General features: G+C 41.6%; 1 protein-coding gene across 1 annotated transcript in view; it reads left to right on the forward strand.

Moving 5' to 3' along the window:
- The window catches only part of grip2b (glutamate receptor interacting protein 2b), a 208207-nt gene that overhangs the window by 153713 nt on the left and 38333 nt on the right, over positions 1-16161 (forward strand). Inside the window, exons 3-9 of the mRNA XM_078283617.1 lie at positions 2993-3128; positions 5149-5294; positions 5906-5992; positions 6620-6695; positions 12057-12202; positions 13025-13172; positions 14560-14729. Of these exons, the coding sequence (XP_078139743.1) occupies positions 2993-3128; positions 5149-5294; positions 5906-5992; positions 6620-6695; positions 12057-12202; positions 13025-13172; positions 14560-14729 (909 nt within the window). The remainder of the gene's footprint in view (positions 1-2992; positions 3129-5148; positions 5295-5905; positions 5993-6619; positions 6696-12056; positions 12203-13024; positions 13173-14559; positions 14730-16161) is intronic.

Below are 16161 nucleotides of genomic sequence, written 5' to 3' on the forward strand. Positions count from 1 at the left end.
TCTAGCAATTTGAACATGCAGAGTGTAACTAAAGCTAAATTCACAAAGGCAAAAAATGTGGATTTACACGGAGAATCAGGACTACACATATACATTCCCACCTTGGATCTGCCAAAAACAGAGACAGGGGAAGTAAAGCGTAGCTGAGTTGGAGGATTTTGACCTTTATTTACCCGGGAGAAGTGGTCTGGTTCCAGAGTCCTGAATCACGTCCCGCAGAGTCCGATGTTTCCCTCGTCAACAGCTTGTTCTCGCTTGGAGAAACAGTCGAGCCAATCGGCGCCTTTGCCTGCGGGACTAACATTGGTGACATTTGAACTGTTTGTGCGGTTGTCACACTCTCTCTTTCTCATGTTTTTCAATTCAATGAGCTTCATTGTCATGTGCAAGTACAATTTGGCCTCTTCCACATAGCATTAGGTCTGCTGATTCAGTCCCTTGTTTTTAAAACTAAATTTTATAAAATTGCCTTCCCTAATGATTGAAATGCTCTGTCTAGTTTTTACTATTGTGCTTTTGTATTTTTCCTTCTTTTTGCATTTTTTATATTTCTGTTTTTACCATTGTATTCTGGAAAGCACTTGATTGACTGAAAAGCTCTTGAGCATTGATTGATCAAACAGCGACAGTAATGAATAACAGCAAATAAACAATAGTGATAAATGATCTCTCTCTCTCTCTCTCGCTCTCTCTCTGTCTCTTCTCTGTCGCTTCTCTCACTTCTCATAACGGATCACTCTAGAAACAGAGTAAAACAGCACTTTGTCCCATCTATTGTAATGCTCTAAATATCTGACCCCTGCACTCCTTATTGTTGGTTGGTTGGCTCTTGTTTTCTCACACCCTCCGAGCCGGCTGCTCAGTGCCTTGCTCAAGGGCTCAAGGCGATCGGACGAGACCAGATCAGATTTGGGAGAATAGACCTCGACACACACACACACACACACTGCTTGTCGTGAACTCCAAACATCAAAGCAGCAGGTGAACAGAACTAAACTCTGCAGCTCGTTCCCAAGTCAACCTATTAAGTTGTTTACCTCGACAAGCCTCGACTCACCCGGAGAGTAGCTGGCCCGCCGCGCTTAATCCTGCTGCTGGGAAACTGTTTTGAAGACGTTGCATGTGATTTTTCTGAATATTTTGATGCCTTTGTTTAGCGTTTAATTAAGCGTTTAGGGAATATAGCACGGTGCAATAGTGCTTGCACTACTGTTGAATAGTCAGTGTTCCACCCTGCCTTGATCCTATCCTAGTTACCAAAGTCCATAGAGGATTCCCTTAGCACTGGTTTCAATGGAGAGCTGCAGTGTTACATGAGCTGAAGGCTGTTTAAGTAAATCGTGTTGGTTTCAATGAAGAGATTTACTGTCATGTGGCTAAATAATGTGTCAGAGAATTTCGTTAGTACGGTATTTTCTTTAGGATTAGTTTCAGTGTCACGTGGTTTAAATGCTGTTTAAGAGAGTTTCCTCTGTGTCATTTTAAATGAGAGTTTTAGTGTCACCTTGTCTAAATTTCCTTCAAAATGAATCATTAATGTTGGTTTTAATGGAGAGTTTTAGTGTCACCTTGTCTAAATTTCATTCAAAATGAATCATTAATACTGGTTTTAATGGAGAGTTTTAGTGTCACAGGATCTACATGTTTTCATATGCACTGGTTTCAGTGGAGAGTTTAAGTATAATGTGATCTAAATATTTTATGTATTGGTTTCAGTTGAGTTTAAGTATCATGCAGTATAAATATTTTCATATAGGCCTACATTGTTTTTTAATGGAGAGTTTTAGTGTTGCAGGGTTTAAATGTTTTCATACTGTATGTGTTGGTTTCAGTGGAGAGTTTAAGTATAATGTGATCTAAATATTTTTCATATTTAGTGGTTTCAGTGGAGAGTTTAAGTATCATGCAGTCTAAATGTTTTCATATATAAATATATCAGTTTCAGTGGAGAGTTTTAGTGTCACACAGTCACAATGTTTTCATATGCTTTGGAGAGTTTTAAGTATAATGTGATCTAAATAGTTTATGTATTGGTTTCAGTTGAGTTTAAGTATCATGCGGTATAAATATTTTCATATAGGCCTACATTGTTTTTTAATGGATAGTTTTAGTGTTGCAGGGTTTAAATGTTTTCACATGTATTGGTTTCAGTGGAGAGTTTTGGTGTCACACAGTCTAAATATCTTTGTACGTATTGTTTTCACTTGAGAATTTAAGTATCGTGTAGTCTAAATATTATCATATACGTTGTTTTTTTAATGGAGAGTTTAAGTGTCACACGGTCTAAATATTTCCATATGTATTGGTTTCAATGAAAAACTTTTGTATCACTTATTCTAAATGTAAGTTTCCGAGGCCTTTCCATCAGGAACTTTTCAAGGAGGAACTTCACTGTAGAAGTTCCCAACCCTGTTTTCCATAAAGCTGCTTTTATGGAAAAGTCTGTGCTAATTCTCATCAGCTGTCGCTTATCTTATCCAATCTTTACATTTAGACTGTAGTCGTTTCAGCTGCCTGTGTTTTCCAGAGCGACCTGCAGTGTGTGTGTGTGTGTGTGTGTGTGTGTGTGTGTGTGTGTGTGTGTGTGTGTGTGTGAGCAGGCAGCAGGTCAGAGTCTTGCTGAAGGACTCACAGCACAGTGAACCTGTCTTGGTTTATCTTGCTTGTATCTCGGCCTCGCCTTAATCCACCAATCAGAATGGACAGAGGGCAGCCGCTAACCATTTATCTCTCTGGTTCGTTCCCTCCTGTGTGTCTGAGTGTGTGTGTGTGTGTGTGTGTGTGTGTGTGTGTGTGTGTGTGTGTGTGTGTATGTGTATGTGCATGCATCTGTGTATACGGGTGTGTGTGTGTTCCTCTCTGGACTTGGATGCTTGTGACTGTCTGTCATTCTGTGTGTGGGTATGTCTTTCTCGTTTCCTGTTTGTTGTGTATGTATCTGTCTTTCTGCGTGTGTGTGTGTGTGTGTGTGTGTGTGTGTGTTTCTGGTTAGAAGCTCTGCGGGGGGTGACCATGGTGGAGCTGGTGAAGAAGGAAGGCAGCACGCTGGGCCTCACCATCTCAGGAGGAACGGACAAGGACGGGAAGCCGCGGGTATCGAACCTGCGGCCCGGAGGACTGGCAGCTAGGTGGGTGAAGCACCAGCACAGGCAGAGAAGAAGAAGAAATAAATAGAGACTTTTTGATTGTTCTTTAATGAAACATCTCACAATGCAGGGGAAAAAATAACTAAAATCATCTTAAAGTAAGTTCCAGTCACTGTAGTCCTCCTGAGCTCCACTGATAACACTGATTTTCAGATTGCGGCTGTTTCAACGTAAGCAATGGAAAACGTTAGCGATTAACGCATTTCAGACAATTGTTGGATAGAGACTTTTTGAATTAAGTTGTGTGTAATGTTGTACTGTAGCTCATTTCCATAAATGAATGACTCATTTGCATTTATAAAGGAAGCATCTGACGGAAATCCTAAAACCAGGAGATGTGGTTGTAGTCATTTGTAGTTTTTCAGTGTTTTGTCTGACAATCTGAAGACTCTTCACTGTGCATCTGGAGATTTTTGATTTGAACCGATTTATTTATTTGGCATATATTAAGATGCAGCATTCAACAGTATTGAGATTTTTTTTTAAAAGAAAACATGCAGGGGAAAGCCAAAATCCTAAGATCTATTTAACTGAGCTATGTAAATCCAGTGGTCTCACCCTCCGCATTCAAAAGCGTACAGATTTCATCGATGAAAAAACAATCGTCGTCTTTCTACAACATTATGCTAATCAGCCAGGGGAGGGGAAGGGAGTAAGCTAGGGAGGGGAGGGGAGGATAAAATGTTAGGTTTCTTTCTTTTTTTTCTCTCTTGAATTACACTGTCCGCAACAATGTGTTATGGAGATGTATGGACACATATGAATGTGACACATGCGGGAATGTGTATATGATTTATTATCGTCACACTGTAAAGAAACAAAATAAAAATTTGAAAAAAAAAAACATTATGCTAATCGTGGCTCCATTGGGTTGCATTAACTAAATGCTACAGAGTGGAACCCGCCCCTCCCCCATCACAGGAAGTCGTGTTTCGTCTTACATGACGTATAATCTGTATTATGCCATGGTCTGGGTGAATACTCGATTCTGATTGGCTGCAGGGTGTCCATTAATTCCTGATAATGGACACCTACTAAGTAGTTCCAGTGAAACTGTCTGTTCACCGTTCTAAATTAATGAGCTGGCTACGTAGTATCAGGTATCAGCCTGTATCTAAAATGAGTAACCATAGCAACAGTGACGCAGTCAAAGCCTCCGTTTACAATTTGTATGTTCGTGAAAATCTTGATATTGATTTGGGGACAATGACATGGCTGGATAGCTAGCTAGTCTTGCTGTTAAACATACTTTCAAATTATATTTACCGTTTGTCAACCGTACGCAATGTTATTGACTTTGAATCTTGCTAGCATAACGTTAGCATTAGCTTTCTGCTCACAGCAGAGCCAAAGGGTTCTGTGAGCTGAGCGGACAGGAAATATCCCCCGTTGCCAAGTCGTATCTAAGGTTCGTCCTATTTACTGGAGTAGTGAACAACGTTTCCATTGCATAAGAACCTTATGGGATGGTAATGATTGTTCCGGGTATTAGTCAAACCCTCAGGTGTTACCAGGGAAACTGAGTTATGGCTTGTGAAAAACTTTAGATTTTGATTACAAAACGCATGAAAATATAAATTAATGGTCTTAATTTTTTTTTTTTTGGCAAGTGACCATGGTATAAGCGGAATAATGCCCTTCGAGGTGTCCATTATCAAGAATTAATGGACTCCGCGGAGGCAACCATCCTCCTCTGCGCGTCGGACGGTTCTGGCCTCCCCGTCATCCATTAATTCCTGATAATGGACACCTCGTCGGGCATTATCCCTTATTTATTTTCATATAAATAAATTTTGCTTCTCTCTTTTGCTGATTAACATAACACAGCAGTGATTCAACACATACCCGGTTCATGAAAGCTTTTACATTTGTTGCTCTCAACACCCGGTGTCGAAATGTCCATGAGCAAGAATGTAAAATACCTAAAAAATGTGACATAAGAAAAAGAATCCTGCATCTTAAAACTTCACGCCAGCCGTGTTCTCGTCTCTCGTCCCTGCAGGAGCGACCAGCTGAACGTCGGCGACTACATCAAGTCTGTGAACGGCATCAATCTGACCAAGCTACGCCACGAAGAGATCATCAGCTTACTGAAGAACGTAGGAGAAAGAGTTCTGCTGGAGGTGGAGTATGAACTACCCCCTACAGGTAAACACTGGTATTACACCCTGGAATTACATTGTATTTTAAAATGATGAAATTGTAGTAGCAGTAGTGAGTAAGAGAGGAGATCATTAGTTCTGCCGGAGGTGGAGTGTACAAACTGCCCCTACAGGTAAATAATGGTATTGCTTTTGTAATATTGCATAGTGGTATTGCAATTTCTCTTACTCTCTCATGTTTTTTCAATTCAATAAGCTTCATTGTCATGTACGAGTACAATTTGGCCTCTTCCACATAGCATCAGGTCTGCTGATTCAGTCCCTTGTTTTTAAAACTCAATTTTAAAAAATTGCCTTCCCTAATGATTGAAATGCTCTGTCTAGTTTTTACCATTGTGCTTTTGTATTTTTCCTTCTTTTTGCATTTTGTATTTCTGTTTTTACCATTGTATTCTGGAAAGCACTTGATTGACTGAAAAGCTCTTGAGCATTGATTGATCAAACAGCGACAGTAATGAATAACAGCAAATAAACAATAGTGATAAATGATCTCTCTCTCTCTCTCTCTCTGTCTGTCTTTCTCCCTCTCTCCCTCTCTCTCTCTCTCTCTCCCTCTCTCTCCCTCTCTATCTCTCTCTCTCTCCCTCTCTCTCCAAGCACCAGACAGTACCTCAGGGGTTATATCAAAGACAATTGACATCTGTTTGCACAAAGAGGGGAACAGCTTCGGTTTCGTCATGAGAGGTAAACATCAGAAACAGAAACCTGAATGCTTGAATTTTGCTTGCCAGTGTATGTTGGAAATTATGTTTTTATTAAGTGACACAGCAATGCAGAGTCCAAGACAAATTTCCCCATTGGGACAATAAAAGTTTATGGGTAACACTTTACAATAAGGGTACAATAATTAAGGGTTAGTTCATGCTTAATAAGCATGAACTAACCCTTAATTAACAGTTAACTAATGTGTCTGGTAATCATTTACTAATGGTGTTCATGTTAACTAAGGTATTCATTTATACATTATTTAATAGTCATCTTTATAAACTATTAAATAATGTATAAATTAATACCTTAGTTAACATGAACACCATTAGTAAATTACACATTAGTTAACTGTTAATTAAGGGTTAGTTAATGCTTATTAAGCATTAACTAACCCTTATTAAGCATTAATTAACCCTTAACTTAGTGTACCCTTATTGTAAAGTGTTACCAGTTTATGTTATGTAAGATTAATGTAATGTAATCTTATTTTATCTTATCTTATCTCATCTTATCTTGGATTGGATCTCTGGTTTCTAACTGTTGTTTGTTGATCAGAGTCAGTTCTGTCATTCTGGTGTTTGGACTGATCAGCTGTGCTCTCAGGTGGTTCCCATGAGGACTGGCACAAGTCCCGCCCCCTAGTGGTCACCTACGTCAGGCCAGGAGGCCCTGCAGACAGGTAACACTGACCACACACACACACACACACACTTATACACACTCATACAACCATAAACACACACATGATCACACACACAGAAATCAGAGTGACAGCCGAAAGAGTCAATCTCATCAAGAAATTGTTTTACTCATTAACTTCAAGCCCAAGTCTCACACACGCACACGCACACACACACACGCACACACGCACACATGCACACACGCACACACACACATACACCCATACGACCATAAACACACACAGACTGTACGTACAGCCACATATATAGATATACTCTCAAATATATGCACATGAAAAGCATACATGATCACACACTCTGCACACGTACACACACAACCATATACACACACATACAACTAAATACACACTTTCATACACACAGTCACACGCACACATACACATCCGCAGTCACACAAAAGCACACACAGACATACAATAAAAACACACACACACATACAACTAAACTAAACACACACATTCATACACAGTCACACACATACACATGCATACACAAACACACAAAGGCACACATGTGTAAACACACAAAATCGCACACAACTACAGTCACAAACAACCACACACATACACAAACAGCCACATACACACATATAAAACCATATACAGACACATAAGACCAAATACACAAACACACACATTCACACACACACACACACAGTCAGAAACAGAGAGAGGGGGATCGTTTACAGTCTTTATTGAGGGAGAGAGATGAAGTAAAAAAACAAGGATGTCTAGGAAAACCGGAGCCTGAGCATCTCATACACACACACACATACACACTCATACACACACACACATACACACTCATACACACACATACAACCAGATTCACATTTACATACACATATACGTACACATTCACAGTCAGACACAAATGCAAAACACACATCTGCACACATAAACACACAACCATATACACACACATACAACTAAACACACACATTCATACACATAGTCACACTCACACACACATATACAGTGCATACACAGCCACAGTCACACACAAGCACACACACCTATGCGCATGTACACACACACACACACAAACACACCTAAATAAATACAACTAAATACACACATTCATACACAGTCACACATGCACACATATACACATGCATACACAAACACACAAAGACACACAAAATCACACACAACTACAGTCACAAACAACCACAAACATACAACCATATACAGAAACATAAAACTACACACACACACACACACACAGTCAGAAACAGAGAGGGGGGGGATTGTTTACAGTCTTTATTGAGGGAGAGAGATGAAGTAAAAAAAACGAGGATGTCTAGGAAAACCGGAGCCTGAGCGTCTCTGGCCTGGATGGAGTCTGACCTCGCAGTCGCTCAGCTGGCCAGTTCCAGTCAGGAGTCTGGGAGATCGGTCGGTGCCTTCATGCGGATAAACCCCAAGGATAACGGTGTCATGTCCTGTGACCGTCACCGGTCTGTTGACAGTTGTGTGTTACTCATAACCGTGACGGCGTGAATCACCTCGCATCTCTGCTGCCGCCGCCGTGTCGGCTCGGTCTGCATGTTGGAGTCATAACCTGAGACATTTTCATATAACGCAATAATGATTCAACCTATATCCAGTTCATAAATCTTCTCCGCTGTCTGCTCTAAACAGCCGGTGTCTGGTCGCTCTTTCCTGAAAAATCCTCTGCTGCACAGGAAGTGATGCGTTTTATTTTTCCAGTTTGTTTAATGAATAGAAGAACGGAGTTAGCATGAGCAGAGATAGAAATAAGTAAGTAAGTAAACCTTTATTTATAGTTATAACAAAGAGTTACAAAGTGCTTCTCAAAATTAAAAGCATAGAAAACAGAAAACAACAAGGGTACAAAGTGCGTCAGCAGTATAAAACAGATGGATAGAACGATAAAACGATGTGCAGTGGAGCCACAAATAAAAGTATAGTGACATAATACACAAGCAAAAATATAGTGAAAGTATAATAATTCATAATGTAAGATAAGATAAGATAAGATAAGAGCACAAACAACAGAAACTCAAACTGCATCAACAGGAAATCCAAGCTCCACCCACACTGTTTGATCAGCAGTCTCACAAAATTTCATTAAAAGAGCACCAACTCTGAAACGCAGATTGCATGTTGCGTACACGAAAAATGTGACGATTCTGCTCCTCTACCATGAAAGGATTATGTGACAATAATACGAATTGGACACACCATTTTCCCACAGCCAGATCGCTGACGTTTGTTAATCCAAAAACGGTGGGAAACTTTTTTTTTGTTTGATTGACAGGTGATCTCTGGGAGAGGTGCAGAGCAAAATCACCACAGCAATGATTGTTTAACACCACAAGATGGAGACCAAAGGAAAAAAAAACAGGGATCATGTGGATAAGAATGAACTCTACCCAGTGGCATAAAACACATATTTCTACCACATGGATCTATCCATCGTCAAAGTCTCATGTTTTACTGCAAGCTTGATGCAGCAGTTCTGTAGTGTGGCTCCCTCCCAAAGAGGATTTGATTGGAAAAAGTAAAGTTTTGCTCTCTTTTCAGCTGTCAGAAGTTAGAAGGAATGGTTTTGTGACTAGTCAACTGAGAGACACCAGACCTTTGTGTCATAAGATGCTATTTTGGTTCAACTGTAAAATGTATGAGAAAGAATTGTCTGCAGTACTAATGCAGGACAGATGCAGGATGAATGCATGAAGCTTGAGGATTTAACCATAAACAAAGTGTTGTTAAAGATGCATTTCAGTCAAAAGTCTTTTAGATCTTCCGAATCTTACAATATCCTCATTCCACTGTATCAAGCTGTGTATTAACCTATGCATGTATTAACCTACAGCACACATTACATTACGCATCAGGGAGATTTTCATTTACTATACTTTTCCATAGGTTCATACACAGATTAATACACTGCAAAGAGGCCATATAAAGTATTTACTTATTACTGAGTTATTTTGCCCAGAAGCTAGTCTAACACCATTCTAGAAAAAAAAAAAAAAATGTAGGTCAGCAGAGAAAAAAAAAACCCGAATGAGATATTCATGCTGCTTTATATCCCATTTATATGCCAATTGGAGGAAAGTTAATCCACAGCACCATACGGCACCAGGAGAGCATACATTTTTAGCATTACCCAGTGGGAATTAAAGCAGTAACCCTGGCAGTGTTAGTGCTGCAGCACCACAAAGAGAAACAGCTTTTACTGATTTTACTCTCAAGTTATTGAAACCGAAACCAGCACATCATCATGTGAATAGAAAGAGAGAGAACGAGAGAGAGGCTGGTGCATCAGTAGCCTGAAAGCAGAAAAATTTCCAAACGACTGCCTTTGTGGCCTTGAGGATCCAATCTGTAAGAGTGTTTGTCAACCAAGAACTAAAGTTAAATGATTCTTAAAGGGAAAATCCACCCTCAAACACTTCACCCCTGTTAACAAAACAGTTATAAGGGATGTACCTTGTGTTTCAGGGTCCATTTTGTTGTTCGGTGGTGTTTCAGGATCTAAAACATCAGCGGTAAACGTCAGGTTTTGGTGTCAGTCCCTCAGAATCAAAGAGCGAGGGCGTCTTTCTAGAGCCGCCATTTTGCACCGAGAGACGTTCAACAATCATACAGGGAGAAATCCATCGTAGAAGAGGAGAGAGACCAGTTTCTCCACCCGCAGGAGCAGGAGAGAGACCAGAATGCACTGCAGCAGAGAGACAGGCTGGGGTTTGAGGAAAGGAGGCGACTCTGACTTTTTTTCTCGACTGGAAAAACTCTCGCTGTGCTTTTGCTGTTGCTCTCTTCACCCACATGCATATAACCCACAGCTGAATGGAACAAGCTCAGGCTCGTTTTCTGGGAGTTGTCAAAAAGGCATTCTGGGAAATGTAGTAAATCACTAACTGCAGTAGAAGTAGAGGAGGCAGATTGAAGGAAAGTGGGTTCACCAAAAAAGACCACAAAATAACTCCTGTAATGCATCGAACATCATAATTTGGTGATATTCAGTAAGGATGGACTTCTCCTTTAAGTGTTCTTTAAGGTTTTTGTTTTGTACTGTCAATCCTTTTGTAAGATCAGGCGACACTTCAGATGGTGGAACAAAAACTCTTCACTTCGCTCCCCAAATCTCCAGCACAGATATATTTTTCCACCACACGACTTAATCCCAGCCTCGATAAAGCTTCCTGGCCCCGGCTTGGCTTACATCATGTCATGTGAAAAAAAACCCTCCAGGCGAACTGCGTCATTCTTTATAACATCATAACGGGTGTGATGACAGTTCTGTATTACTCATACTGTGGCATCATGTATAAAGCATCTATCAGCTCTCTAATGCAGCCCGCCGCATTAAAAATTCATCTCTAAAACGCTGCAGATCCATTTTTGGAGAAATAAATCATCACCTAAAATGCATCATTGAACGCCTCTAAAATATAGAGGATCCAGTCTGTAAAAGTGTTTTGTCAAACAAGGACTTCGGTTTCCAGCTGTCCTTTGATGAATGAAATCCGATCAAACGAAATCACATCACGTCTAATTAAATCTCAATTGTTGGACATGTTCGTCGTGACAAATCAATATATGGGCCAATCATCTGTCATCTAATGTTTTGACTGCGTTCGCCCCACATTAGAACGAACGGACGGAGAAATGGTGAGAAAGACGAGTGGAGCGAGGAGAAAGAGGAGATCAGAGAGAGGAGGCAAGGAGGGAGGGAAGGAAACGAACAAGGAGGAGAGAGAGGAGATGAGAAACACGAAGATCAGAGAGAGATGAAGAGGGTTAGAAGGAAGGAGGGAGGAGAGAGGGGAGGAGGAGGAGATCAGAAAGAGAGAGAGGAAAGGTGGAGGGATTGAAGGGAGGAGAGAGAGAGAGAGGGGGAGGATGGAAGGATGGCGGGAGAAAGAGGGAGGAGGTAAAGCGACAGATAATTCTTCAGTGAGAAGGAGAAAGAGGAGATCAGAGAGAGGGAAGGAACGAGGGAGGGAGGGAAGGAGAGAGGGGGAGAGCTAGGGAGAAGGGGATATGGAGGAGATCAGAGAGAGAGAAAGGATGGATGGAAGGAAGGAAAGGAGGTAGGAAGAAGGAGAGGAAGAGGAGATCGGAAGGAAGGAGAGAGAGGAGATAGAAAGGAGATCAGAGAGGGAGAAAGGAGGGAAGGATGGAAGGATGAAAAGACACACACACACACACACACACACACACAGTTCCCGCCTCTGGAATGGAAATAGAATGATTCAATATGTCACCTTGATCTCAGACTGCATGCATTGTGTGTGTGTGTGTGTGTGTGTGTGTGTGTGCGTGTGTGTGTGTGTGTGTGTGTGTGTGTGTGTGTGTGTGCAGGGAGGGCACGCTGCGTCCCGGGGATCGTCTGCTCAGTGTGGACGGCGTCCCGCTGCACAGCGCCAACCACAGCGACGCCCTCAGCGTCTTGGCTCAGTGTGGCCAGGAGGCTCTGTTCCAGATCGAGTACGACGTCGCCATCATGGGTGAGAGGCCGCACACACACACACACACACACACACACACACACACACACACACCAGTCAGAAAGGGGGCTCTGGGCAAAAATGCATTGAAAGTTCATAAAAAGCCTGAGAAATTTAAAATGAGAAGCAAAAAATGGAGGGGGCCGTTTTCTTCACTCTGTGTCCCCAACTGGGCCTCCAACCTTATATTGTTGAGTTTTTTACCATTGTGGTTGTCTCAGTTTTTGTTGTGTTTTGTGTTGTGTCGGCATTTTCTACTGGCTGCATACTCTACTGGCTGCTTTTTGATCAAAAAACACTCCCGGTCATCGGCTCCTGGGATTCTCCTACGGTGGCCCACGAGGGACAGAAGTTGCATTCACATGTGAATATTTGACAACTCAACATAAACAAGTCAAAGGGTTTTGATTTCATGGTAATTTTCTGAACTTTCGAGGCGCTTTTCCCCCGAGCTCCTGTTCTTTTCTGACCCTGGCTGCTGCTGTACACGGGATACTTGTAAATAAGTAAGTAAATAGGTAAAACTTTATTTCTAAAGCACTTTTTAACACACCGTTACAAAGTGCTGCACATAATAAAAAGGGAGATACATACAAAGACAGGCCGACATACAAAAGCAAATATATATAAACAATCATCAGAGAAAGAAGGCAACAAGCAACTACAGGATTAATTATAAAAATGCTAACCTATAAAAATGAGTTACAGGATTTGAAGCGTATTATACTGTTGCACTCACTGTCAGTTTCTCTGCATAGGAGCATCAGCTGATTGTAAAAAGTAAAATGATCAACAATCATCAAAACTATTTTCTATCATCAGATACAGTGACGAATGCCTCCGGCCCGCTATTGGTGGAAATCGCCAAGTCGCCAGGGGCAACGCTGGGCATCACACTGACGTCAGCCAATCACAGGAACAAGCAGGTCATTGTCATCGACCGGGTCAAACCAGCCAGCGTGGTGGACAGGTAGACACACACACACACACACACACACACACACACACACACACACAGTAGACCTGGCCAGCCTTGTATCTAACACAGACAGGAGGAGACAGGATATTGCCCGCTGCCTCAGGCTGACATTAAAATATACATGAACCACTTGAACTGTGTGTCAGCGCTGAACTGAGCCTAAAATAACTTCAGTCATCTGAGCAGGTGGAGTTTCTGCATTCTGTAACTGGTCTGAAGTCTGAGCCACAGCAGTTTAGAAACCAGGCTAACCAGTTCTGCCACATCCTGGTGTTTGACTTGGTAGAAACAGAATAGAAACCTGGCAACCAGCACTGCAACATGTTGATATCTGACTCATTTGAAGCAGCATAGGAAGCCGGTCTCAGCCATGATCTGTGACTCAGTAGAAACAGCACAGAAACCAGGATGACCAGTTCAGTACATGCTGATCTGTACACATTTTGAAACTGCAAAGAAACCAGGATGACAGTTCTGCAACATGCTGTTCTGTGATTTAGTAGAAACAGAAACAGGCTAAGCAGTTCTGCAACATGCTGATCTGAGCCACAATAGAAACAGTATAGAAACCAGGATAAGCAGCTGTTTAACATACTGATTTATGACTCAATACAAACAGCAGAGAAACCAGTGTAACCAGTTCTGATCTCTGTAACTTTAACAGCAAAGAAACTGATATTGCTGTTCTGCAGCCTGCTGATCTGAGCTGCAACCGAAACAGAGAAGAAACCAGTCTAACCAGTTCAGAAACATGCTGAACTGAGACATAATCAAAACAACAGACAAACCAGTTCAGCAACCAGCTGATCTGCAACCAGTTCTCTACCATACTGACCTGTGACACAGTCAAATATCATAGAAACCAGTCCAATCTACTCAACTGTGTGTTAGTCCTTTCCTGTGTCTTGTTGTGACAGGATTCATGGAAGAACATCATAATTTAAAGACTCTCTCTGTGTCTCTCTTTCTCTCTCTCTGTGTCTCTCTTTCTCTCTCTCTGTCTCTCTCTCTCTCTCTCTCTCTCGCTCTTTTGCTCTCTCTCTCTCTCTCTGTCTCACTCTCTCTCTCGCTCTCTTTTCTCTCTCTGTGTCTCTCTCTCTCTCTCTCTCTCTGTGTGTCTCTCTCTTTCTCTCTCTCTCTTTGTCTCTCTCTCTCTCTCTGTCTCTCTTTCTCTCTGTATCTCTCTCTCTGTCTCTCTTTCTCTCTCTCTCTCTCTGTCTCTCTCTCTCTCTCTCCCTCTCTCTCTGTCTCTCTCTCTGCTGCTAATATTAAGCATTCATTTTTCTCACCTAATATATAAGGGATTGCCTGGGCAGTATTCAAATTTCTTGGATATTTTAACATCTCTCTCTCTCTCTCTCTGTGTGTGTTTCACCAGATGTGGAGCGTTGCATGCTGGGGATCACCTGCTGTCCATCGACGGGACGTCCACAGAACACTGCACAGTCCTGGAGGCAACACAGCTGCTAGCCAGCACAACAGAACTGGTTAAACTGGAAATACTCCCCTCCCATCACACAAGGCTAACTGGGAAACAACACGACACCGGTGGGTATAAGGGCTGTGTGTGTGTGTGTGTGTGTGTGTGTGTGTGTACGCTGATACAACTTGAGATTTTGCCAACAGATCACAGCAGGCTGACTGGCAGGCAGCAGAATATTCATTTGTGTGAGTGTGTGTGTGTGTGTGTGTGTGTGTGTGTGTGTGTGTGTGTGTGTCCAATCCAATACATGAACTTTACTGAATGATAGTCTTTGTCTTTGTGTCTTTTGTTTGGACAAAATGACACAAAAAAATAGATGTTTTGTCCTTTAAACATCCCTGTATTTGTGAAAAAAAATCAAAATGATATATTACATAGCTATTTAAACCGTTATGACATATGGTAACAAACTTTAAGGAAGCTTAAAGGAATGAAATAAGGAGAAAACAGAAAGTTTGTCTTATGGATTCTCTCGCTCTGTGGAAGTTTGTTTTTCATACCGGACAAGAACGAACGAAGGAGGAAAACGAGCGCTGATATCTGAACTGTGCAGAACCAGAGAGGAAGCCGGACTGTTGACACTGATTTAAAAACACCAGGATTGTCCTTTAAAGACCCCATGAAACGGCATCTTTACTTCCTTGATTTGATCCTTTTTTAAAACAGGATCTCGGGGCGGGACATAAAGCAGGGAGGGATCATTCAGAAGTCTAGAGAGGGAGAGAGAGGCCGTGTTATTTGATGGACAGGTGATGTGCAGAGGGGCGGGACTGCTCAAAAATCTGATGCTTTTATTGGTTAGAAATGTATATTTACGTCTCCCGGTGCGTTGTTTTCCTCTCTCTTGTTTTCCGGGACATAAAAGTAATGTGAGTTCATTTGGGAAAATCTCCAATATCCCACTGGGGCCACTCAGGCTAAAAATGTATGCACTGATGTCAGCCAGATGGTGTATATTTAGTTATGTTATTATATCAATATGGCCAAATTCATGTTGTTTTTTTGTTGTTTTTTTCCTCCCTTCACACCTTGTCGTGTCAGCACAGCTGTTAGCAGCGTTTCATAGTATGTCAGATTTGTGATGACACAGCTCTCCAGTGAATAATAGCCACGATTTTACACTTGTCTGCTACTAACGTGATTATAAGTCAGTTGTGTGTGTGTGTGTGTGTGTGTGTGTGTGTGAGAGAGAGAGAGAGAGAGAGACAGAAAGAGAGCATACCCATTAATTTATGTCGATTCAGGTGTGTGTGTGTGTGTGTCTGCTTCTGTGTACATGCTTTTGTGTATGCCTTGTGTGCATTTGTGTTCGTGGGTGCTTGTGTGTGTTTATGTGTGTGTGTGTGTGTGTGTGTGTGTGTGGGTGTGTGAGGCTTTAGTCTTGAAGTTAATGAGTATAATAATCTCTTGATGAGATTGAAGCTTTCGGCTGTCACTCTGGTTTCACAGCCAGCCTAGCCCTAGACCATCGTGTGTGTGTGTGTGTGTGTGTGTGTG

Source organism: Centroberyx gerrardi, chromosome 5 (assembly GCF_048128805.1).
Source record: "Centroberyx gerrardi isolate f3 chromosome 5, fCenGer3.hap1.cur.20231027, whole genome shotgun sequence".
Lineage (NCBI taxonomy): Eukaryota > Metazoa > Chordata > Actinopteri > Beryciformes > Berycidae > Centroberyx > Centroberyx gerrardi.